The sequence below is a fragment of the Ambystoma mexicanum genome, chromosome 7p (genome assembly GCF_040938575.1).
Source record: "Ambystoma mexicanum isolate Mex_15411 chromosome 7p, UKY_AmexF1_1, whole genome shotgun sequence".
NCBI classification, from domain to species: Eukaryota; Metazoa; Chordata; class Amphibia; order Caudata; family Ambystomatidae; genus Ambystoma; species Ambystoma mexicanum.
This window is the reverse complement of record NC_090939.1, coordinates 18518596-18545105: the sequence shown is the minus strand read 5'-3', so window position 1 is coordinate 18545105 and position 26510 is coordinate 18518596. Positions and strand designations below refer to the sequence as shown.

General features: G+C 51.9%; 1 protein-coding gene across 1 annotated transcript in view; it reads right to left on the bottom strand.

The window, feature by feature from the left end:
- PDXK (pyridoxal kinase) overlaps nt 1–26510 on the bottom strand; it is a 664932-nt gene that overhangs the window by 84045 nt on the left and 554377 nt on the right. The window contains exons 5-6 of the mRNA XM_069635674.1: nt 17154–17200; nt 16039–16124 (exon numbers count right to left, since the gene is read on the bottom strand). Of these exons, the coding sequence (XP_069491775.1) occupies nt 16039–16124; nt 17154–17200 (133 nt within the window). The remainder of the gene's footprint in view (nt 1–16038; nt 16125–17153; nt 17201–26510) is intronic.

Sequence of the window (26510 nt, the reverse complement as noted above, 5' to 3'; positions counted from 1 at the left end):
TCTCGCTCTGCTGTCAAACACTCCTCTGACATCTGCTACCTCATTGAAGAACCTGACCTGGATGTCCTCACTCTCACCGAGACTTGGCTCATGGCCAGCTCTGTTATGAGTTTTAACACTCTCCTCCCCGATGGCTACAAGATCCGCTCCAAAACCAGAACCAAACGTTCTGGAAGTGGAGTACATATGATTCTCCTGGAGTGGATTCCTGCTTCTGTCATTCCTACGCAGGCCTCCTTCTCCTTTGAAAGCCTTCTCTGCAGGCTTTCTATCTCTTGCACTCTCTCTGACTGTGGCCACCGTCTACAGGCCAGCTTGCTCTTTTCCTCTCAGAGTGGACGGGCCTCTCCTCTTCTCTCCTTTCCGCTACCTCTCACCTTCTCCTCCTCTGAGAGCTCAACATCCACCTGGATTCTTCTAATCCCTCCTCTGGGATCTTCGGCAACTTCTGCGCCACTCTCTGTCATACTATTCTACCTACTGGCACGACACACACTGCCGGGAACACCTTGGATGTGCTCATCGCCTCAGACATCTGCCTCTCTAATCCTCTCACCACTCCTCTATCTTGGACTGACCACTTTATGCTCTCCTCCCACCTGAAGCTCTCTGTCCCCAAGTGAAGCCAACCCAAGAAACCCAAGCACTGCCACCTATCTTCTCGGTCATCCGACCCATGAAGCGTGTGTCAGCGTAGGCCTTTATCACTACTTTCTCTCCTCCTCCTACACCTGCAGCTGACTCACACTCTGACACAGCCCGCTCTAACCTGCATCTTTCTATCTCTAACACTCTAGATGTCTTTGCCCCTGGCCTGTCATGAGGATCCGCCTGAAGCCTACCTCCAAGTGCAACTCTTGCTATGACGCCATCCTCGCCATCATGAAACGTAAGTGCAGGGTGGCTGAGAGGGAGTGGAGGGTCTCGGGTGCATCCTCTGGCAAACTGCCTGCTGCCTGCTCCAAAGGCAATACAGACTCTCTGCCCTGTCCAAGAAGAGAGCCTACATCCAAGCCTGCATCTGTGTGGCCTCCAACAACACGGCCGAAATCTTCAAAATCTGCAAGTGGCTGGCCAATCCTACTGCAGTCTCCACCTCTCCTGCTCCCTCCCAGGACCTCTGCACGGCTCTGGCTTCTCACTTACCACTAAAACTTAGGACATCTTGTCCTCTCTCGCCTCTTCCTCTCACTCTACTTCTCTCAGCCCCCCTCTGGCCGCCTCTCGATCTTCTCCTCCTTTCTCCACTTTCTCTTCAATCACACCTGACAATGTTTCTAGCTAATTCTGATCTATGAAAGTATCGTCCAAGCAGGTGCTCTCCTGCTCCTCCAGAACCATCAAGGACCACATTGTCAACGTCGCGCCATTTTCTGCCATCACTGCCATTCTGCCATCACTCTTTTGCCAATGGAACTTTCCCCTACCCGCTAAAGCACTCCTTTGTGCACCCCGTTCTGAAAAAACCTTCCGCCGATCCTTCCTGTCCAGCAAACTACTGCTCGATCTCTATCACTCCTTTCCTGCGCAAACTCCTGGAAAAGCTCGCCATCTCCCAGCTTACTCTCCACACTGAATCTGCTGGTTGTCTCCATGACCATCAGTCTGGCATCAGAGCAGCCAGAGGCACAGAAACTGCTCTTCTGAACACCTGTGAAGATCTGCTCACTAATCTCGACTCTAGCTTTTCTTCTGTCCTCATCCTCCTTGTTCTTTCCTCTGCTTTTGACACGTCAGTCATGCCATCCTGATCAACCGACTAAGTGAGAACCTGGGCATCACAGATCAGGCCCTGGCTTGGTTGACCTTCTTTCTCCAGGACCAACCCTCCAAGGTCCAACTTGGGTCCTTTCTCTCCACCACCTCTCTCTCCACATGTGGTGTTCCCCAGGGCTCTAACCTCTCACCCCGGCTTTTCAACGTCTACTTGGCCCCTTAGGCCCACGTCATCTCTACCTTCTCCTCAATCTTTCAGTGTTATGCGGATAACACTGAGCTCTCCTTGAGGCTGCCCTCAGCCTCCTCCCCTCTCCCGCTCATTCCTGACTGTCTATTCGCGATTCAGGAGTGGTGCGCCGCCAACGATCTCTGCCTTAATACCGGTAAGACTGAGATCCTTTTCATCGGGATCCCTTCTCCTGCTTTCCCTCTTTCACTGTGGCCGGCCTCCTTGGGCCCGCTTACTGCGAGGCAAAAAACCTTGGTGTTATCTTCGACTCCACTCTTTTCTTCTCTCCTCACATCACTGACCTCGCTAAGAAGCCCCTCTACCAGCTGCACCTCCTCAGAGGTATTCTTCCCTTTCTCACTTTCCCCCAGAAGCTCACTGTCTCCAGAGTCCTGGTTCTCTCTAGGCTGGACTCTACTCTCAGCCCTCTGCAACTAATCCAGAACAGGACTGCAAGACTTGTCTTGGGCTTAAGCCCAGGGATCGTATCTCTCTAACCCTGAAATCTCTCCACTGGCTCCCGCTGGCGGCAAGGACCAAGTCAAGACCCTCTGCATCGTCCAAAAGGCATTCTAGGGCCGGGGCCAGCACTACATCAAACTCTCTCTTCCTAAACACCTTCCTTCTTGAGCCCTTCGCTCAGCCACCGCCAACTCTCTAAGGATCAGACGCTTCTACAGGCAGAGAGTGGGTGGGAATCACTCTGAATCACTCTCCTCTGCAGGTGCCTCCCTCTGAAATGGCCTCCCTGCGCCTCTCAAACCTGAGCCAGACACCCTAAGGTTCCGGAAGCAGCTCAAGACCTTCCTTTTCACTTCTGCTTTCTCGCTCCCTAACCTGCTGACCAACCCGTTTTCTGCACCAACCACTTGCCTGGCTACCCTCAGAACGTCAATGGGCACCGGGCTCCTCCACGACCAGTTGCCCCTGAACTGCATCCGGACCTACCATGCATTTGGGGCTGTATCTGTAACCCTACAGTCGACTGCCTCCTTGAACTACCCAGAGCCTTGTTGGCCAAGCCGCACTTAGAACTTTGCTGCCCTAATTACACTTCCTCCTTCCCTCACCTTGGCACTTCTTTCACTCTCCCCCCCTGCACTTGCATGATCTGAATGACACAAGGCCTAGTAATATCATTTTGTCCTCCATCGGTCTTCCCTACCTTGTTTTGCCGTGCCTAGGAACACTTGCGTACAGACACAATAGAAATGCCTCATATCATTTATCATATCATATATCATATAATATCATGCTCCCAAGTGCCTCTGTAAAACCCATAGAAACCGGGTACTTCTGACATGCAGCCATCAACACCACAGGCTTAGCCATGCGCAGCGAGGCCACCAAAAGTGGCAGATGGGTGCTTTACAATAGCACTTCCACTAACATGTAGATTGGACCCCACAGCCACGTTTTTGCATGATGGCATGCATGCACATGATGATGCAGGTTTCATCACCAAGCCAAAGAAATAAAGCCACTCCGTGGCAGGGGTAGTTGACGTTAACCACTGCATGGTTATCTGGTGACAGCCACTGAGGGAGCTTGGAATGTGCGCTCTAACGGCTAGTAGAAGGCAGCATTGCAAGCTGACCTACCAAGCCTTTCCGTAGATGTACCCTTCCACCTGGGCTTTCTCATCACGAACCCCCTTTTCGTCCTGATGAAGGCCATCCAGTCTCAGCACAATAATTCAGCTCTCAATTAGCCGTAACACGCCTGTGTCGACATCCCTCTCAGTGTCTAATGTCGACACTGTAAATGTTGTAATTTGGCTTACACTAGTTTTGTTTGTTAAACCAGATCAGCTGATCCCAAATGTCACTTGAGACACTTGTCTTTCTAAATGTATGTCCAGGCCAAAATGCATGGACTAAAATGTTAGTGCATCATTTTTGGATACTGTATTTTCACCAATGTATGTTCTGTTATGATTTCATCCCATCAGGGATGTATGCATTGAAGCAATTGGTTGAAACTAAAATTAATTTAAACAACCTCAAAAACAATGGCATTCATTTTATGAATTGAATGAATACTGAAGTGTGCTTGTTTCGTTTGGTCACCCCGATCATTGGTTGCTATTTCTGATTTGTGTGACGTGTCAAGCTGGACAAGACCCAGATGAAACGCTGGATGCTTATCAGGCAGGTCTACACCTACTGGCCTGCACACGCATGCTCATTGACTAAGAGGATTAAGGCAGGGCCCGAAGGTTCTTGGTTGTGTGTCTGCCCGTCTTCAGTGCCAAACCCTGAGGAAGTCTGTAAGACTCTGAAGCAGGGCAGAGCCCACAAACCGGCAGATTCCATGGATGAATGCACATAGGTGGCCCTGAGACACAGGCTGAGCCTTCAGGAGTAAGTTAATGGATGGAACCTGCGCAAAGAAATGGAGGCCAGCTGGGAATGCCGCTTCCGGGGTGCTCAACTCCATCCCGTGGCCACGTGCTGGCCCCACACGAGTCATTAAATGAGAGGAGTAATGATGAAGGCAAGTGAAGCAAGAAAAGCTAGAGGCTTAAGAAGAAATCATAGGGAGGAGCGCAAAGAGGAAGAAGGAAAGGTGTAAATGTGTCCACTTTTTCCCCTCGATCCCTGCAGACTTTGATGGAATCATAAAAAAGGGAAGAAGTGTCAAGCAATCTGTGTACCTCACCCAAACTTCCCAAACCTACTGGCCCTGTTTAGCCCAGGGATCAGCAATCAGGATAGCAAACGTGCTAATGCTTGAATGGACCTAAACAACTTCACAACACCAGGCAAAACATTACTGCGTCATCACTGCCTGGGCGATTCCTTCAACCGTGGCCTCCACTTCCACCTTCTGCCGGAACCCCTTGTCGCCCAATAACAATCTTTACGTTTGGCTGCCAATAATCGTCTCCTCTGCGTATTCATAGATGCCTCACTCAAGTCCTGTCACCTGTTGGACATTGATCGACGGAGGTCTGAGTGGTGTAAGGAAGGCATGGTGTCAAAAGTAAGACCAACACAAGTGACCACAGTTCAAGGAGGTTTATTAAACTAAAACTAAAAAAAGGGTTTGAAAAATGCCTATCTAATCCCAAATCTACAGATGCGATCAAGCTATGACCATCAAATAATAATAACGCAGTCCTAGTGGTGTCTTGACAAAATACAAGGACCTTTACTAATGAACCTATTGCCAATCCTTACCTCCAAATACAAATAGTGTGGAAAACAATGTTACGAAAAAGAAAGAAGTGTTCACAAAATTATATATCAGGATGTTCAGGACGTTGGCCTCCCTGCCCCACGTTTTCAGCACAGGACAAGGTGTTACACTCAAGCTTAGCACAGTCTCTGGCTTCTCTAGCTCGAGGGTGCAGTTCAAACATTAGCATCAGGGCCCTCCGTGCCCAAGTCTCTTTGCCTTTCAAAGTCTCTTGATCCAGAGGGCCTGATGCAACAAACAAGTTTTTTTTTCCCTCTTATACATTTTCAGAAGTACTCAATTTCTCAGGCGATTTACTATTCACCCCAGATCCCCCTCATGCGGGCTCAGATCTGCTTTACACAATGTTCACAGAATAGGATATTCTTTCTCAGGTGACTCACGGTACACCCCAGATCCCCCTTAGCCGGCCTTGGGTCCCTTTTAACATATTTAGTCTCCCTCCACCGGGATCAGACCAATTTCAATTTCAAATGTAACTCTTAACACAACCTTGCTTTAACCAAAGCTCTTAGCTGATCTCCCTCTGTAGGGCTCGGACCAACTTCATCCACTTTCTTTTTTTTTTCTACTATCAAAGACTTACAAATTTGCACTGGGTTTTGCTTGACCCGTTGCAGGACCACTGCGATTTCACAATTCTTGTATTACTTTTCACATTTGCCACCTTTCAGCTGGATATCTTACAAAGACTTTCAAATGAGCACCCACGTGTTACCGGACCACTCTGTCTATGGTATTGTATCTTGGCTTCAAAGTTCAATCACTCATCTGCTGTTTAATTACGTTTGCGCCGCTTGCCACATACGCTTCACATACTGTACTCTTCAGTTTTCACTATACAATGTTGCTGCTTGCAAGCTTGGCTTCAACACAGATTGGTCTGGCATCAGTCTCCCCAATTTACCGGCTGTGCTGCCTTCACTGGTGCTGCTTTTCTTGTGGGAGCCAAGGACAGTAGCACAGCGGTAAACTATTCTCCCCACTTTGATTATCGAAGCAGGAGAGCCCCGTGTACCTCCAACACACAATGCAGGATTCTTTAGCCTCGATTCCTGGTTTTACATTTCCTATTCTCAAAGGTTCATGAAAGTAATGGTCTTTCGTTGAAAAGGTCAAGGGCACTTCCCTCCTTGCAATCCTCTTCAGTTTTGCTGTATTTCGCCTTCTATTAAACTTTTCATCTTGGAACTGCTGCTTCCTCGCGTGCTTTGCCTTGCTCAGAGTGTGATTTGTGCTCCGCCTTTTATCTGTGTGGGGAAGTGTGATGGAAGTCAGGTGTGTGTAATGATCAGTAATTGCCTGACTCTGCCTGACCATTGTTTTGGGACATGCCAGGTATACAGCTCAGGTGTTAGTCTGTTTTCTCTCATAGTGAGTGGCTATGAGAAAGGGTTTGTGTTGGAAAATGGGGTGTGGGGGGGGGGTGAGTTCCCAAGTATCCTGGATGGGGTAAAGGTGTTACAGGGAAGGGGATACCGCATCTTGTCATCCGGTGTCCCACTTCCCCTTTCTGAAGACCCTTCACCCAGGTGATCCTCCTGTACTGGTCCAACCCCAGGAACTGGACCCAAAAGCAATGGCCTTGTCCTGGCCACCTGCATGACAGATCCTCAGGGACTAGCGGGTGAGGCACCTTCAGGTTTCTCACAGTAAGGAATACACGAACACATACTTATTACAAATCTCCACAAGTGGCAAATAAATAACAAACAGGTAAGGTCTCCATTAAATTAAATGTTTTCTGGATGGTAATTCTTAAAGGTTGGTCAGTGTTTAGGACCACAAAAGACAGTGGTTCTCGGGGATGTAGAAAGTGATCGAGTACACGTTCTCCCAGTTCTTGGCAAGGCCGGACCAGGTCTCCCTTGCCACACCCATCCAATAGGCAGTTACTGTCCAATAGGCAACGTCGTTACTGTCTTGGGCTTTAGGCTCTCCCAAATGCTGCTTTTAATCTTCACAATTGCCGGTTTCTGGGGTGGTTCCAGAACTCTTCACCCAGAGTTCTTGGTTCTCAGTCCTGGGTTTAAGGGTTCTTGTCCCCCATTTCCCACAGTTATTACTTCATTCACGATGCAGAGCCTACACTGGTCTTATCTGTGGATTGGAGCCTTTTTGGCAGTGAGTGGCGGGACTTCCAGAAAGGTGAAGAGCCACAGGCGGGCAGGAGGTTGCCCTAATGCCAGAACAAAGTTCTTCCTATGTCCCTCTCTCCCAAGGCTCTGCTCCTCCCGCCACCTGCCTCGTTCTCTTGCTCTTCACCAGCGTCACGCCTCAAGTCTCTATCACAAAGCTTTGCAGTGGTGTACCCGTTTTGGGCTAAGGGTCCACCAACTCCCCTTTAATATTATTGCACTACACACATCCATTACTCCTTCCCCTCTTAGTCCTTTAGCGGTCCTTCACTGCCCTCCTTCAGTTCCTTCTAGTACCTCCTACATTCTCTTCTCCACCACTTAGCACTGCTTCTCTTTTCACGATACCGTGTCCGTTTGTTATTCACCCCTCTTTACCCCTTAGTGCCCCTCTCTCATAACAAGGAAGGACCTCAACACTCCCAACTCTCCCTGCTTCACCCCTCTGGGTGCCCACTTCACTGTTTCCAGTTACTTCATCCTGGATCCATCCTCTCCCACCACACTAGATCTCTTAACTCCCCACCTTCACGTCAGTCTTTCCTCAGCCTACAGGTTCTCCGCTGCAGACTCTGGTCTGCTTCTGGGTCTTGCTTCCAGCTGCCTATTCCCTGCTTTCCACAGGCTCCAGGCATTCACCTGCAGCCTCTGGTCTCCTACTGGGTCTTGCTTCCAGCTGCCTATTTCCTGCTCTCCACAGGCTCCAGGCATTCACCTGCAGCCTCTGGTCACTGGTCTCTCGTCTCCTTCTGGGTCTTGCTTCCAACTGCCTATTCCCTGCTCTCCACAGGCTCCAGGCATTCACCCCCTGCCTCTGGTCTCCTTCTGGGTCTTGCTTCCAGCTGCCAATTCCATGCTCTCCACCGGCTTCAGGCATCCACCTGCAGCCTCTGGTCTCCTTCTGGGTCTTGCTTCCAGCTGCCTATTCCCTGGTCTCCACAGGCTCCAGGCTTTCACCCCCTGCCTCTGGTCTCCTTCTGGGTCTTGCTTCCAGCTGCCTATTCCCTGCTCTCCACATGCTCCAGGCATTCACCTGCAGCCTCTGGTCTCCTTCTGGGTCTTGCTCCCAGCTGCCTATTCCCTGCTCTCCACAGGCTCCATGCATTCACCTCCAGCCTCCGATGTCCTTCTGGGTCTTGCTCTCAGCTGCCTAATCCCTGCTCTCCACAGGCTCCATGCATTCACCTCCAGCCTCCCTCTGGGTCTTGCTTCCACCTACCTATTCCCTGCTCTCCACAGGCTCCATGCATTCACCCCCTGCCTCTGGTCTCCTGTTGGGTCTTGCTTCCAGCTGCCTATTCCCTGCTCTCCACAGGCTCCAGGCATTCACCTCCAGCCTCTGGTCTCCTGCTGGGGCTTGCTTCCAGCTGCCGATTCCCTGCTCTGCACAGGCTCCAGGCCTTCACCTCCAGCATCTGGTCTCCTTCAGGGTCTTGCTCCCAGCTGCCTATTCCCTGCTCTGCACAGGCTCTGGGCATTCACCTCCAGCCTCTGGTCTCCTGTTGGGTCTTGCTTCCAGCTGCCTATTCCCTGCTCCCCACAGGCTCCAGGAATTCACCTCCAGCCTCTGGTCTCCTTCTGGGTCTTGCTTCCAGCTTCCTATTCCCTGCTCTCCACAGGCTCCAGGCATTCGCCTCCAGCCTCTGGCGTCCTTCTGGGTCTTGCTTACAGCTGCCTATTCCCTGCTCTCCACAGGCTCCAGGCATTCGCCTCCAGCCTCTGGCGTCCTTCTGGGTCTTGCTCCCAGCTGCCTATTCCCTGCTCTCCACAGGCTCCAGGAATTCACCACCAGCCTCTGGTCTCCTTCTGGGTCTTGCATCCAGCTGCCTATTCCCTGCTCTCCACAGGCTACATGCATTTACCTGCAGCCTCTGTTCTCCGTCTGGGTCTTGCTCCCAGCTGCCTATTCCCTGCTCTCCACAGGCTTCAGGCATTCACCTCCAGCCTCTGGTCTCCCTCTGGGTCTTGCTTCCACCTACCTATTCCCTGCTCTCCACAGGCTCCATGCATTCACCCCCTGCCTCTGGTCTCCTGTTGGGTGTTGCTTCCAGCTGCCTATTCCCTGCTCTCCACAGGCTCCAGGCATTCACCTCCAGCCTCTGGTCTCCTGCTGGGGCTTGCTTCCAGCTGCCGATTCCCTGCTCTGCACAGGCTCAAGGCCTTCACCTCCAGCATCTGGTCTCCTTCAGGGTCTTGCTCCCAGCTGCCTATTCCCTGCTCTGCACAGTCTCTGGGCATTCACCTCCAGCCTCTGGTCTCCTTCTGGGTCTTGCTTCCAGCTGCCTATTCCCTGCTCTGCACAGGCTCCAGGCATTCACCTCCAGCCTCTGGTCTCCTTCAGGGTCTTGCTCCCAGCTGCCTATTCCCTGCTCTGCACAGGCTCCAGGCATTCACCTCCAGCCTCTGGTCTCCTTCTGGGTCTTGCTTCCAGCTGCTGATTCCCTGCTCTCCACAGCCTCCAAGCATTCACCTCCAGCCTCTGGGCTCCCAGCCGCCTATTCCCTGCTCTGCACAGACTCTGGGCATTCACCTCCAGCCTCTGGGCTCCTTCTGGGTCTTGCTCCCAGCTGCCTATTCCCTGCTCTCCACAGGCTCCAGGCATTCACCTCCAGCCTCTGGTCACTGGTCTTTCGTCTCCTTCTGGGTCTTGCTTCCAGCTGCCTATTCCCTGCTCTCTACAGGCTCCATGCATCCACCTGCAGCCTCTGGTCACTGGTCTCTCGTCTCCTTCTGGGTCTTGCTCCCAGCTGCCTATTCCCTGCTCTCCACAGGCTCCAGGCATCCACCTGCAGCCTCAGGTCTCCTTCTGGGTCTTGCTCCCAGCTGCCTATTCCCTGCTCTCCACAGGCTCCAGGCATTCACCTGCAGCCTCTGGTCACTGGTCTCTCGTCTCTCGTCTCCTTCTGGGTCTTGCTCCCAGCTGCCTATTCCCTGCTCTCCACAGGCTCCAGGCATCCACCTGCAGCCTCTGGTCTCCTTCTGGGTCTTGCTTCCAGCTGCCTATTCCCTGCTCTCCACAGGCTCCAGGCATCACCTGCAGCCTCAGGTCTCCTTCTGGGTCTTGCTCCCAGCTGCCTATTCCCTGCTCTCCACAGGCTCCAGGCATTCACCTGCAGCCTCTGGTCACTGGTTTCTCGTCTCCTTCTGGGTCTTGCTTCCAGCTGTCTATCCCCTGCTCTCCACAGGCTCCAGGCATCCACCTGCAGCCTCTGGTCACTGGTCTCTCGTCTCCTTCTGGGTCTTGCTCCCAGCTGCCTATTCCCTGCTCTCCACAGGCTCCAGGCATCCATCTGCAGCCTCTGATCACTGGTCTCTCGTCTCCTTCTGGGTCTTGCTTCCAGCTGCCTATTCCCTGCTCTCCACAGGCTCCAGGCATTCACCCCCTGCCTCTGGTCTCCTTCTGGGTCTTGCTTCCAGCTGCCTATTCCCTGCTCTCCACAGGCTCCAGGCATCACCTGCAGCCTCTGGTCTCCTTCTGGGTCTTGCTTCAAGCTGTCTATCCCCTGCTCTCCACAGGCTCTAGGCCTCCACCTGCAGCCTCTGGTCACTGGTCTCTCGTCTCCTTCTGGGTCTTGCTCCCAGCTGCCTATTCCCTGCTCGCCACAGGCTCCAGGCATCCACCTGCAGCCTCTGGTCACTGGTCTCTCGTCTCCTTCTGGGTCTTGCTTCCAGCTGCCTATTCCCTGCTCTCCACAGGCTCCAGGCATTCACCCCCTGCCTCTGGTCTCCTTCTGGGTCTTGCTTCCAGCTGCCGATTCCCTGCTCTCCACAGGCTCCAGGCATTCACCTCCAGCCTCTGGTCTCCTTCTGGGTCTTGCTTCCAGCTGCCTATTCCCTGCTCTCCACAGGCTCCGGGCATTCACCTCCAGACTCCTGTCTCCAGTTCTTGCTCCTCCTCCAGCTTTCATTCAACTCCTTCTGTTCACTTCTCCAGCCAAAATTGAACTAGCTCTTCCTGCAGACTTCACCACTACCTGAAAGAGCCTTTGCATTCTTATAGGGTTCTGGACACTCCTTTCAGCCTCTCCTGATGTTTTGGGACTCTGGTGTCACATATGGGGTGGGGATTGGCTGTCAGACTCTGCCCAGTAGGGTGGTTCGGTGACCAGTTGTGCATATAGGGATCGGCTCCTGGCTCTCCCCTGGCCAGTCCTCCTTCCGCTTAAAAATCTCTGTCCAGCCTTACAGCCTCTCTCATTCGGGTCTTTAGTGTCTGCTGAACTGCATCCGCCATCTTGGAATTCCCAACGTCCTATTTCATGAAGCTGATACACAGACTGGCTTGGGAAAGAGAAGCGAGAAGATGAGCTTTACGGAGAGTTTGGAAATTGAGGAACAAAAGGGGAGTGGAAGGGTGTGCCAATGCCTTGGAGCGAGAAGGGAAAAAGAACGGAAATGGGATGAGGCACTAGGAGGTCTGGCAACAGTAAGCAGGAACTGGGGAGAATAAAGGGAAACAAGGGAAGACAGAGTAGAGCAAGAGCATGGATGCATTTACAGACAATAGAGAGAAAGTGGAAAAGAATACATGCATCAAAAGGTAAAAGTGATATTAATAAAAAAGAGGAAGTAATAGAGGAGCGTGGGGAAAGTGAGAATAGGAGACGGATATCGGAATTCTAGACAAAGAGGAGCAAGATGGGAGGCAGGAAGACCCAGGAGGAGGGCAGAACAGTAGTCGATGCAAGAGAAAATTGGAGAAGTGATGAGAAGCTTAGTGGTGTGAAAAGATGGAATAGGATGAGCACAACGGATATTGAACAGATAGAAATTACAGGAAGCAGTGCTTGAGATGTGGACAGAGAAGGAAAGAGGAATCGACCTGGCAGACTACAACCATCATGATCTCGTTATCTGGATCATGGCCTCGCCCACCCTCTCCCCGGCATGATCTTGGCATCAGGATCATGGCCTCGCCCACACTCTCCCCCAGCATGATCTCGCCATCCGGATCATGGCCTCGCCCACCCTCTCCTCCAGCATGATCTCGCCATCCGGATCATGGCCTCGCCCACCCTCTCCTCCGGAATGATCTCGCCATCCAGATCATGGCCTCGCCCACCCTCTCCTCCGGAATGATCTCGCCATCCAGATCATGGCCTCGCCCACCCTTTTCCCTGGCATGATCTCGCCATCCGGATCATGGCCTCACCCACCCTCTCCTCCGGAATGATCTCGCCATCCAGATCATGGCCTCGCCCACCCTCTTCCCTGGCATGATCTCGCCATCCAGATCATGGCCTCACCCACCCTCTCCTCCGGAATGATCTCGCCATCCAGATCATGGCCTCGCCCACCCTCTCCCCTGGCATGATCTCGCTATCCGGATCATGGCCTCGGCTACCCTCTCCCCCGGCATGATCTCGCTATCCGGATCATGGCCTCCCCCTCCCTCTCCCCTGGCATGATCTCGCTATCTGGATCATGGCCTCGCCCACCCTCTCCCCTGGCATGATCTCGCTATCTGGATCATGGCCTCAGCTACCCTCTCCCCTGGCATGATCTCGCTATCCGGATCATGGCCTCGGCTACCCTCTCCCCCAGCATGATCTCGCCATCCTGATCATTGCCTCGCCCACGCTCTCCCCTGGCATGATCTCGCTATCCGGATCATGGCCTCGGCTACCCTCTCCCCCGGTATGATCTCACTTTCAGGATCATGGCCTCGCCCACCCTCTCCTCCGGAATGATCTCGCCATCCAGATCATGGCCTCGCCCACCCTCTCCCCTGGCATGATCTCGCTATCCGGATCATGGCCTCTCCCCCGGCATGATCTCGCTATCCGGATCATGGCCTCGGCTACCCTCTCCCCCGGCATGATCTCACTTTCAGGATCATGGCCTCGCCCACCCTCTCCCCCGGCATGATCTCGCTATCCGGATCATGGCCACGGCTACCCTCTCCCCCGGCATGATCTCACTTTCAGGATCATGGCCTCGCCCACCCTCTCCTCCGGAATGATCTTGCCATCCAGATCATGGCCTCGCCCACCCTCTCCCCTGGCATGATCTCGCTATCCGGATCATGGCCTCGCCCACCCTCTCCCCCGGCATGATCTCGCTATCAGGATCATGGCCTCGCCCACCCTCTCCCCCGGCATGATCTCGTTATCCGGATCATGGCCTCGCCCACCCTCTCCCCTGGCATGATCTCGCTATCCGGATCATGGCCTCGCCCACCCTCTCCTCCGGAATGATCTCGCCATCCAGATCATGGCCTCGCCCACCCTCTCCCCTGGCATGATCTCGCCATCCAGATCATGGCCTCGCCCACCCTCTCCCCCGGCATGATCTCGCTATCCGGATCATGGCCTCGGCTACCCTCTCCCCCGGCATGATCTCACTTTCAGGATCATGGCCTCGCCCACCCTCTCCCCCGGCATGATCTCGCTATCCGGATCATGGCCTCAGCTACCCTCTCCCCCGGCATGATCTCACTATCAGGATCATGGCCTCGCCCACCCTCTGCCACGGCATGATCTCACTTTCAGGATCATGGCCTCGCCCACCCTCTCCCACGGCATGATCTCGCTATCCAGATCATGGCCTCGGCTACCCTCTCCCCCGGCATGATCTCGCTATCCGGATCATGGCCTTGGCTACCCTCTCCCCCGGCATGATCTCACTTTCAGGATCATGGCCTCGGCTACCCTCTCCCCCGGCATGATCTCGCTATCCGGATCATGGCCTCGGCTACCCTCTCCCCCGGCATGATCTCACTTTCAGGATCATGGCCTCGCCCACCCTCTCCCCTGGCATGATCTCGCTATCTGGATCATGGGCTCGCACACCCTCTCCCCTGGCATGATCTCGCTATCCGGATCATGGCCTCGGCTACCCTCTCCCCGGGCATGATCTCGCCATCAGGATCATGGCCTCGCCCACCCTCTCCCCTGGCATGATCTCGCCGTCTGGATCATGGCCTCGCCCACCCTCTCCCCTGGCATGATCTCGCTATCCGGATCATGGCCTCGCCCACCCTCTCCCCGGGCATGATCTCGCCATCAGGATCATGGCCTCGCCCACCCTCTCCCCTGGCATGATCTCGCCATCAGGATCATGGCCTCGCCCACCCTCTCCCCTGGCATGATCTCGCTATCTGGATCATGGCCTCGGCTACCCTCTCCCCCGGCATGATCTCGCTATCCGGATCATGGCCTCGGCTACCCTCTCCCCCGGCATGATCTCGCTATCCGGATCATGGCCTCGGCTACCCTCTCCCCCGGCATGATCTCGCTATCCGGATCATGGCCTCGCCCACCCTCTCCCCTGGCATGATCTCGCTATCCGGATCATGGCCTCGGCTACCCTCTCCCCCGGCATGATCTCGCTAACCGGATCATGGCCTCGGCTACCCTCTCCCCCGGCATGATCTCACTATCAGGATCATGGCCTCGCCCACCCTCTCCCCCGGTATGATCTGGCTATCCGGATCGTGGCCTCGCCCTCCCTCTCCCCCGGCATGATCTTGCTTTCCAGATAATGGCTCGCACACCCTCTCCCCCGGCATGATCTCGCTATCCGGATCATGGCCTCGCCCACCTTCTGCCCCGGCATGATCTCACCATCAGGATCATGGCCTCGGCTACCCTCTCCCCCGGAATGATCTCGCCATCCGGATCATGGCCTCGGCTACCCTCTCCCCGGGCATGATCTCGCTATCAGGATCATGGCCTCGCCCACCTTCTCCCCCGGCATGATCTCGCTATCCGGATCATGGCCTCGGCTACCCTCTCCCCGGCATGATCTCACTATCAGGATCATGGCCTCGCCCACCCTCTCCCCCGGCATGATCTCGCTACCCGGATCATGGCCTCGCCCACCCTCTCCCCTGGCATGATCTCGCTATCCGGATCATGGCCTCGGCTACCCTCTCCCCGGCATGATCTCACTTTCAGGATCATGCCCTCGCCCACCCTCTCCCCGGCATGATCTCGCTATCCGGATCATGGCCTCGGCTACCCTCTCCCCCGGCGTGATCTCGCTATCAGGATCATGGCCTCGCCCACCTTCTCCCCCGGCATGATCTCGCTATCAGGATCATGGCCTCGCCCACCCTCTCCCCCGGCATGCTCTCGCTATCAGGATCATGGCCTTGCCCACCATCTCCCCCGGACTCCTTACCAGCTCTAGTGGTATTTGCACTCTGATAACTGAATAGAGCTTAGAATTGCTTAAACAGTGACCCTCGGAATCTGCAATCCTGTTTTTAGCACCCAACATATCAGTGAGTCTGTAGGTCCTCCTCCGCCGCTGCAATCGATCCACCTTATTTACCTGCAGCTGATAGGTTGTATTTTCCACCATTACATCATGAAACCTCTTGGATATAGTGTTGTGGCAGGAGGGACTCCATCTTGACATTGCCACACCTTGGTATCCAGAAGTGAGAGAAAACTACCGTAACCAATCTGGCTGCATCAGAGAACGACCATGGCCCTTTGAACCTTCACGAGTTCCACAGAGCCTGCAGCTGCCCAGAATCCACTGGTAGTTATGGTTTTAGGCACCTCTGGTTTGCCCTCTGCCTGCAGGGTTTTAGCAGCACAGCAAGTAAAGCCACACCACAAAGCAGTGACCGTCAGCAGTTGCAGTCACTAGTCCCCCACGTTCACTCATTCAATGTTATTGTGATTTCCAACATGGACTCATCCACTATCACTGTGATATCACCTGCACTCCACCAGAGTCAAGGTGATGTCAAACAAAGACTCATCAAGACTCCCTCACAGACACAGTGATGTCACTTACTCTGCCTCAAACTGATTGGGGGTGATGATGTCTGCGATCGGGACCACTTTATCCTTGTAGACAGGAAACAGATCCTCTGGCACGTACTGAAAGAAGCAGAGCAGGGGGAACCAATCACAGTTTCTGTAGGGGAGGACAAGCAGCGCTATGCAAATGAGTAGGGCTTGGGCATATGGGCACACAGGATATTAAGAGGACATTGGGTGCACATGTGAGAGGTGGGTACAGACTACAAAGTGCCTCCTTGCAGCAGGGCTGCAGCAGGGAGGAATGCTAGGTGGTGAAAGTCTGCAGGGGTGAAGGCTGCACGGGTGAAGGCTGCAGGGTGGGAGGCTGCAGGCAGAGGGCTGGGGCACAAGAGGCTTTAGGGTGCAAGGCTGGTAGGGTAAAGGCTGTAGCAAGGCTGCAGGAGGAAAACCACAAGGGTTGGAGGATGCAGGGGTGGAGAATACAGGCAGGGGGGCTACAGAGGGAAAACGGCAGGGATGAGGGTGCAGAGAGCGAGGCGGTAGGAGTGAAGGCTGCAAGGGTTAAGGGCTGCAGGTTTTAAGGGAAGACGTACGGTGAGAAACTGTAGGGTGGGAGGCTACAGGGATGATGGCTGCAGAGAGTGATACGTCAGGGATGAGGGCTGCAGAGAGGGAGGGTGCAAGGAACGATGAGGGTTGCAGGGATACAGAGAGGACACTGTAGGGTGGAAGACTGCAGGAATAATGGCTGCAGAGAGGGAGGTTGCAGGTATGATGACTGCAGACAGGGATACTTCAGGGATGAGGGCTGCAGAGAGGGAGGGTGCAAGGAACGATGAGGGTTGCAGGGATACAGAGAGGACACTGTAGGGTGGAAGACTGCAGGAATAATGGCTGCAGAGAGGGAGGTTGCAGGTATGATGACTGCAGACAGGGATACTTCAGGGATGAGGGCTGCAGAGAGGGAGGGTGCAAGGAACGATGAGGGTTGCAGAGATGCAGAGAGGACACTGTAGGGTGGAAGACTGCAGGAATAATGGCTGCAGAGAGGGAGGTTGCAAGGATGAGGGCTGAAGAGATGATGTATTTGAATGTATGAATTTGCCAACATGAAAAGAGTAATGTCATATTGCTGCAGGTACTCACCATGGCCCCCTCTCCATTCCACTTGTCTCCCAACACTGGATCACAGACTATAAATGAGAAAGAAAGATTTGGTTAGTTACTGACGGAAGGTACATTGACAGGTGAAGAGTGGGTGGTTGCAGGGGGCGCAATGTGGGTGTTGACGTCGGGAGGGGCGCAGCAAGTCCCAGACACTTCAAGCACTCAAATCCCCCCCCTGCCCCTGTGGTGTCTTGGGATCACATGAAGAGGCCTAGGAGTATGGCCTGTGTTTCCAGCGCCCCCTTTTGACCCCTCGTGCCACATCCCCACTCCCTCCACTCATTTGAATTGCCTCAGCTAGAGGTGTGCCAGACAAACGGCCCCCATAGGACTGATCGTTCCATCCTGGAGGCCCTAGAGCGCTCCATCGATAGTTCATATGTGGAAAATTGTTTGGAGTCTGCTCCTGCATCGTTGAACGTTGTTGCAGATTTTGGGCATGCTCGGTCTAGTGTACCCATGAGCAGGGAGCTTGTGCGCCCATGGGACCAAGAGGACTATGGAACTCTGGATTGCCCAGCCCCTGAAGGAGCATTGTCTTCTTTGACAATTAGCCAGCCAATCCAGGTGGCGATGCCTGGGCCCTTTACCACAATCCCTGCTGTGGCTGACATCACAGAGGAGAGGGGTTTTGCTGTTGGGGAGGGCTTACTTATGATGGACCGGAATGTGAGTTGTTCTGCTGCTTCACATTTCTCTGTCGTGGGAGAAGCAGACATAGGTTCTGGCATCAGTACTGGCGGCATTGGCTGCGTATCTCTGGGTTCTGAAGACTCCTTCATGACATTCTCCCCCTTTTCAGCACTATTGGCGTGTCTGTATAACAGACTTTTGGACTTGGCAGCAGCTGTCCTAGAACTGAGTGGACCAATGAGGGTTGAGACTGGACGCACGGACAAATGTTTGGAGTGTTTGGTCAAATTGTTTAATACTATTTGACAACCCCCACGGTAGGGTCGATGGAACCAACTGGAGTGGTGACTGGGTCGCAGGTGGTGGATGGTGCTACACAAACGCCTGCGGAAAAGAGCCCATACCATTTTATAGCACCAGTGGCAGCATGTCTGCCTCGACCTAATGTGCCCTCCATTGTCCCACCCACTAACCCGTCTCATGTGGTGCCCTCGGAATGTGTCAGTGAAGCGACAGCCTCTGGCTCTATTATGTCCACAACCCATCCTCCTGTGGAAGCCATGCTTGGCAGGTTGTGAATACCGCCAAGGGTTGCAAACGCGTTTGGGGGTCCCTGTGGCAACGCCTCTGTGGGTGTGGCGCATGGCCCTCTTTTAGCCAGTGCTGGTGCCGATGATCCCCTGGTGGGGTGGCGGTCTATGAACCTAATATGTACTTTCAGAGGGAGAACGCATGGGAGTAAAAATGCATATAAACACACCCATGTCAAAGCACTGTTTGAAATGTTGAGGGTTAAAGACATGACAAGTAGTATTTTTACGACTTGTCGCATCCTGTCAGATTGCATGTTCTGTGGTGGCTGCAGTGTCAGGTTTGGCTTTAGCAACCCGTATGTGAGGACCTGTCTTTGGAACTGCAAAGGAGCATTGGCTGCAAAAGGGATTATGGTTTGTTTTGATGCCATCTTCAAAAACTGTCACTTGCATGATGCCTGGCCTGAGTCATCCCAAAGGGTCGGTGGGAGGGTTTTGCCAGATCTATTGTCCCCCGGAGCCCAAGATGCTGGGGCGCGGTGAAGAACCTGAAGTCCAGTGGGCTCCTCTTGGACTGCTCATGAGAAACACTGGACGTTGCTTTAAATGCCCCGACTGCAGCCATTTCCCCAGGGCGCCCTGGATACCGTATATCGATGCATGGAGGCAAACCCTCCACTTGGGGTTTGACGCTGGCCCTGTTTATTAGGGGGGATCCTATGGGGGCTTAGTAACTGGTTTTGAGCCTGGGCGGGCATTATTTGGAAATCCTATTGCTGGCTCAGTATCAGAGGGAGTGCAGTCCCCGCATAGACCCCCTGGACAGCTTTAGGGCCCAGAGGGGAGCTGATGAGTTCACAGTCCTATTGTGGAACATCAATGGGCTTGCCAGCAGAGTATTAGATCCCGATTGCCCAGCCCTGATTAACAATTATAAGGTGAGATGCTTTCAGGAGACATGGTCACTTTCACAGGTGCATATGCCCAACTATCAGGCTTTCTTTTCACCAGCGGTTAGATCCTTGAGGGGGCGCCCTGAGGGAGGGTTATTGATTTGGATCCATGCTAGCATCAAGGCAACATGTAAAGTCCTGGGTGTGGGCTCACCAGATCTACTTTTTGTGGTGTGCAACTTTAGGAATGGCTTGTCTATTTCCTTCGTAAATGTATATTTGAGGCAAAATCGGAGCACCATAAAGCACATGGAGTCAGCTTTGGACAAGCTCTCCTCCCACCCATTGCTGCTTCTCCCAACTACCAGTTATTTGTGCTATGCAACTTTAACTGCCAGTTGTAGGAACCGAGCCAGCCTATGTGGAACCTTGCCGCAGAAGACGAATTATGGAGTGTCCCGTGGCCGTCGATCCCCCCCCCCCCGAGCACGCGTTGCTACCCCTTGGCGGGCAGGGTTCGGTCGATGCTATATTATATGATATGATATGGCATTTAAAACGCGCCTGTACACAGTGTTTCAAGGCGCGACGAGGCAAGGGAGGGTAACGGAGGGAAGACAGAGACAACGATCTTACTAGACAAGGGGACATTGAGATCACGCAAGTGCGGGGGAGGTGGGTAAGGGGAAAGTGCAAGGGGGAGGCGGGTGGGGAAGTGCAGTACATAGGATAAACAGTAAATAAATAGAAGCAATAAATAGGAACAATAAATAAGAAGTGCGGCCGGCTGGTAGCAGCTGCAAGGGTAAGTGCAGTCAACAGGTGGCAAGTGCTGGTAGAGGGCTCTAGGGATACAGAAAAAGCCACAGGGTGCAAGGGTTGCCAGGGGGGCAGTGCAGGTGTGCAACTGGCGGGGAGGGGACCTGGGCCTGAGAACACAGGGTAGCCAGGAGACCAGTGTAGTTTCAGCCAGGAGTTCAGTAGGGGAGTGGAGGAGAGAAAGCAGAAGCAAAGAGGCAGGTCTTGAGGTGCTTCCGGAACCAGAGATGGTTCTCCTCAATTTTCAAAGAGACAGGGAGGCTGTTCCAGAGGGAGGCCCCAGCCGAAAAGAGAGAGATCTACCACCAACTCGTTGCTTGGAGAAGCGACTGACCCTGAGGAGGTGGATGAGCGAAGAACTCGAGAAGGAAGATATTTAGGAAGATAGAGTTGAAGGTATTGAGGCCCCAGGCCCCAGAAGGCCTTTTGGACAATACAGAGGGTTTTGAACTTAATCCTTGCAGCCACTGGTAGCCAGTGCAGAGATTTCAGTCCTGGAGAGATACGGTCCCTGGGCTTGAGGCCAAGGACAAGTCTCGCAGTCCTGTTCTGGATGAGTTGCAGAGGGCGGAGAGTAGAGGCAGGCAGATTTAGATAGAGGCTGTTACAGTAGTCCAGCCTCGAGAGAATCAGAGCTCTGGAGACAGTGAGCTTCTGGGGGAAAGAGAGGAAAGGAAGACTACCTCTGAGGAGGTGCAGCTGGTAGTGTAACTTCTTAGAGTCCATATGCACATGGTTTGAGGGCTTGCAATGGGAGGTTTTTCGAATACTCTCCGGCACACATAACCTTTTGCTCACAGACCAAGGAGAGCCGTATTGATTATATTTTTGATCCTGCTTCTTAGTGGGATGGACTGGTTTCTTTTAAGGTCATGGAGAGAGTTGAGAGTGATCACGAGCCTATGAGAATGTCTTTTTTGGTCTCTTCCAACACTGGCAGCCAAAGTAGCGCTGTCAATGTACCAATTGGCACCACTTGCCAGGCCCGAATGTATCGCTGATGGCCCCAAGTACCAACAGCTGCATTTCAGGGTAGAACGTATGAGGCGTTGCTACCAGTACTGGGGGCTTATGTGGAGACATTCTCTTTTATCAATGGCCGAATTTTATAGATTATTGGTAGAAAAACTCACCCCGTCTGTCACCAAGAAAAGACGTTCTCAATCCCTGGCTACCGTAAATCTGTGGGTTGGTATGACCGCGATTGTCGGGAGGCCAAGACTGTCTTGGTTAATGAACTTAAGTCTGGGGTGGTTACTCCAGCTGGGTGATTAAAAAACTCAGGCATGACTATAAATGCATGCATATTGAAAAGAAGAGCGAACAGGGTAAACGTACCTGGCAGGCCCTTGGTAGGGCTGCTGAGTCAAATGACTCTTCTTAAGCTTGACCAGCTGGGTGTAATAAGCAACATTACCCTGGTGGCTCGCCACAATCATTTTACTGCCTTATCCGAGCAGGCCAGAAGGGAGATGACTGGTCAGGTACTGGTACCCTCTTTTTCCCCCCAACGAAGGTAAGGTTGATGTGTTTACATCCCTTGAGGTAGCACAGGCATTGTCCGAAGCGAAAAAGGGAATGGCCCCAGGTCCGGACTGCATCCCTATCGATCTTTTTAAAAGCGAACTCCTGCTCTGGGTACCTTTTTTAACTAAATGTTTTAATGACATTTCTTCTAATAATCACCCACCGAGTAGCTGGAGGGAGGCAACTATTATTCCATTATACAAGAAAGGCGACCGGGATTCCCTGAGCAATTATAGGCCAATCTCATTGATCGACTAACTGGCAAAACTTTCTTTCCGGGGCACTTTTGCACTGTCTGGAGGACTGGGTTTCCTTTCCGAAGTGCAAGCGGGATTTAGAGCAGGTATTTTCATGGTAGAGCAGGCTATGAGGCTGGACCTCTTATGCCGGGAATACGTGCTTCTTAATTCACAATGTTTGTATCTGCCATTTGTGGGCCTACAGTGGGCTTTCGACACAGTCCTGAGGCCTTCTCTGTGGTCCGTGCTAGAGGAACGAGGCATTCCATCATCCCTGGGTAATGCTATTAAGTCACTATATGCTGGTAATACGGCACGGGTACATTGGGGGTCTGGCGAGCTAACCGATCCAGTATTGATTACTGTAGGGGTTAGGCAGGGATGCGTTGCAGCGCCTTTGCTATTTTTACTATATATCAATAGTTTAGTCTCTGGATTTTTAGAAGCTGCAACGGACGCCCCAATATTGGGTAATAGCAAATGGAGTCTACTGTCGTTTGCAGATGATGCAATTTTGCTGTCATAGACTCCGGCTGGCCTGCAATATCAGATGGATGTTTTTAATAAGCTTTGCTCCGCAAAAGGCCTTAGAATTAATTTCTCCAAAACTAAAACCATGCAGTAAAACTAAAACCATGCAGTATGCTGGCATTGGGGAAAAGGCCACAGTACAGGCCCATTTCAACTTAAATGACCAGCCCCTGGAGGTGGTGGACTCATACACATATTTGTGGTTGATCTTTTCGAATAAACTAAAATGACCGGACCAGATTAGCAAGGTTATATGTGCTGAGTTTCTGGCACACCTGTTACTGCGCCATATTGAATTGTAAGACACTACATATTCATATTGATTCCGTGAGTCATGAAGTACTGACCCGTCAGGATGGTTAACAAAAGTTATTTAATATTGAAAAAGGCCCTTTGTGATAACACGTGTTTCGACACCTCTGCGTCTTTCTCAAATCAGGGCAAATCTCTTACTTGTGATGTCCAAGGGTTGTTAACATTACGTCTGTGCTACTCTGATGTCCTAGTGTTAAATTCCGCCTGCAAAGTGTCTGGTTTTTCGTCTCGGTCGATTCTCAGTATATTCCCACACCAATGCGACATTGAGGTTTCATTAGAAACCACTACAAGTGAATTTGGACGCGGGGGTCCTATGGTTGATATCCACCAAAACGTTCCTCAGTATAAGAATTTTCCAGATAGCAAGGTGTTCACTTTCGCACTTGCATCAGCGCGGCCTCATTAGGAATCTGGTGACAAGACTGGATGGCGAGGGCCTTTCGGGTACCTCTTAAGATCTACCAGTTCCAGACAATTCCAGGGGTAACCTATGGTGCTGATCTAGGGGGTGTGGATCATTGCACCGCCATTCAGATGCTGAAAATAGATTTTTGAAATCATTGTTGGCTCTACCCCCCAATGTGCCGTGCACGCCAGTAGCATGCAATTTTGGCCTTATTGAGATTCAATATGCTACTATGATGCAGCTAGTGTTCTACTGGCTGCAGATTTGGAATAATAAAGCCTTTGTTTTGTTTAGGGAAGGTTTAGAAGAAGTTCTCTCAATGCCAGGTGGTAGGAAACTTTCTTGGTTTAGGCATGTAAGAACCATGCTTTTTAACATTGGACTGGGGGATCTATGGAGTGACCCCCCAAGGTTGGGTAGTGCCTATAAGGTGGTGGTCAAGAATAATTTCAGAAAATGGGCGTGGAGTATGATAGTTGATAATTGGGGGGAAAAATGCCATGGCCTATTTGCAGTTTAAGGACGTCTGGGGGTCGGAGGTATATCTGGACCTCCCGATGGTAGCAAAATGAAAGACCTGGTTTGCTAAGTTTTGATTAGGCCTGCTCCCATTGGCCCACGAGTCTAGCAAGTGGAAGAGTGGGTCTTGCCCCTCGTCCCTATGCCCTCTTTATGGCAAGGGGCACGAGGATGAGGCGCGTCTTTTCTTTTTTTGCAAGGACCATTCCCGGGCAAGGGGCGTTGGCTTGCCCCAGTTTGCAGCCATTTAGTCCAGCTCCCAATCCCATCAGCTATCCGAGCCCTGAAACGTTGCAGCCATCCTGTACATGTGCCCGCAGTCTCAACATTCCCAAGATCTGCATTCAAGAAGCGAATGCTAGGGACGACTATAATCCCCACCACACTGGCAGAGCAGTAGGTTGGGTGGGATCTATATGAGCTGATATTGGTTTTATTATTGTACATTTATTGTAAAAAGAATGCTCTTATAATACCGAGAACAATGCAGATATGAATGGAAATTGGGTTTTTAATGCTTTGTATTGTAAAAAATTGCACTTTGATGGAGATTTACTTTCCGAATAAAGTTAACAAACTCTAATCCAAGAGTATCCCAGGAAATACCCCACATATAGCCAGGCAGACAAAACAAAAGCCATCACCCCCCTTTCCCATCATACACTGCCTCACATCAAGTTTGGGACCATTGGATTCTTTCATTGAAGATGCACCTTTTGTCAGTTCTTGAAACCTGGCGATTTCTATGCAGCAGTGTGAAAACTACAATCCCCGAAAGCCCTGTACGTCCGTACTGCTTTCAGCTTCTCAAGGGATGGGGGGATAGAGAACAGAGAGAAAGCAAGAGAGAGTGAGAAAGAGCACAAAAAAGAGATGGCAAGAGAGAGAGAGAGAATGCACGAGAGCAATCGAGAGCGATATTACCTTCAGGTGTGGTGCTCCAGCCCTAGGTATGTCAGTACCTAAGCAGCTGCCTGCAGAAGAACCTGGTTCTGGCTCTGAGTTAGCGCTCTACCTTCCTTGCTGTCACACACTGTTCTGCCAGGTTCTGTTGTTTCTGAATCCTGTGCATGCTTCAATTTAAGTGCCTGCAGCACTGTGCCCTCTGCCTGCAGTTCCTTGCTTGTGCCAGTAGTCCATGTTAACTGCCCGTAGTTTCCTTGTTACCAATTCGCAGTTTAGTGCTGGTAATTGTACTCCAGAGTTTTAGTCCGGAGTTTCTGTGTTTCTAGTCTGTAGTTCAGTCTGCTTTTCCACGATACCAGTCGGCATTTACAGTACACTGTACCCCTGTGCATTGTCCCCAGTCCTCCTGTTTATGCTCTTTCTTCCCATTCTCTGTCTTGAACCGCGTTTACTTCACCTACTTGTTGTTTCCACGGATATTTCTTTAAGGGTGTGTGTTAATGTTCTTGTCTTCACTTGTGCTAAGCATTTGGAAGCTTGGTTTTCAAGCAGGGATTTGAGTCCCTTTCCTTTGCCATGTTTCAGTATTGTGGTTTCAGTTTCAGGAAGCAGTCACTGTTCAGTTCCTGCTGCACCCTGTGAAGAGCCAGGAATGAGACTCATATACAGGGAATCGTGGTTTTGGACAAAGACTTTCATTAAAATAAAAAGGGGTTGGGAAATAGCTCTCTGACCCTGTTCTAGAGGCGTTTCCCTACCTAAAACCAAACTAAGCCTATGTCGAGCAGAATGTCCAAAACAAAACCATCCTGTGTCCAAAGTACTATTCTGGCCCACACACTCAAACAAAATAAACTCTACGATGAAAAGGGTAATGTCTTTGGCCTTGAGTGATTGATCAATGTTTAAAAGGAAATATGCACAACTCCAACACAAAGGTTCCAGAGGGTGGTTCCCTTCCCATGGATTTCTCGTCCCTCTGTTGTCTATTCAGAGCTATCGTTTCCTTGAGTTTCTCTTCCTTCTCCACAGAACTGACACTCAACTTAGCTCTGCATCTTGCTCCTTGTAGGATGCCCGGCGTGCTCCCCTGCCAGGTGTTCACTCCTTTTCTCTCTGGCTTTACAGGGCCTTTGGCTGATCGGGATACATCCTTCTCAGGCCCCCCTGTGGCGATGTATTTCTTATGCACTGTTCAATTTGTCAATTCCTGGTGCATTCTCCTGCCAGGGTTTCTTAGACACACTTGTAATTGCCTGGCATATATCTCTTGCCAGGACTTGCCTTCATGAGGGTTCTGCACCCACTCTCAGTTTTATCTAACTCTGTATCTGCCTGGTGCATTCTCCTGCTAGGGTTTTCTTAGACACACTTGTAATTGCCTGGCATATATCTCTTGCCAGGACTTGCCTTCATGAGGGTTCTGCACCCACTCTCAGTTTTATCTAACTCTGTATCTGCCTGGTGCATTCTCCTGCCAGGGTTTTCTTAGACACACTTGTAATTGCCTGGCATATATCTCTTGCCAGGACTTGCCTTCATGAGGGTTCTGCACCCACTCTCAGTTTTATCTAACTCTGTATCTGCCTGGTGCACTACCCTACCAGGGCTTTTCTTAAACGTGTATTGTACACATTGACGTTCATGAAAGTGTCATACTTTTCGTTTGGTTTCCCTTTCAATAAAATGTTCGGAGGTTTCTTCTATTTCAGTTGCCTTATTTGCTTTCTGTACAATTATTCTTCCTTGGCATATCTGCCAGTATTCCCTGGTGTCCCTGCTATTCTTTGGGGACTCACCGGTTTTTGCTGGCGTGCTTTATTCCCCTTGCAGTAAGCCGGTGACGGTAGTTCAGCGTCTCTCCTCGCCTCGCCGTCTTTGTTCCTTGGCTTCTCTGTGTACTGAAGTTCCTGCTGGGCCCGTCTGCTTTTTGTCAGGCTCCGGGTAGGCAAACGCTGCTGCACACCTGCGAATGCCCAGGAGCCCTGTGCTGGCTTCTGGTGCTCTTGCAG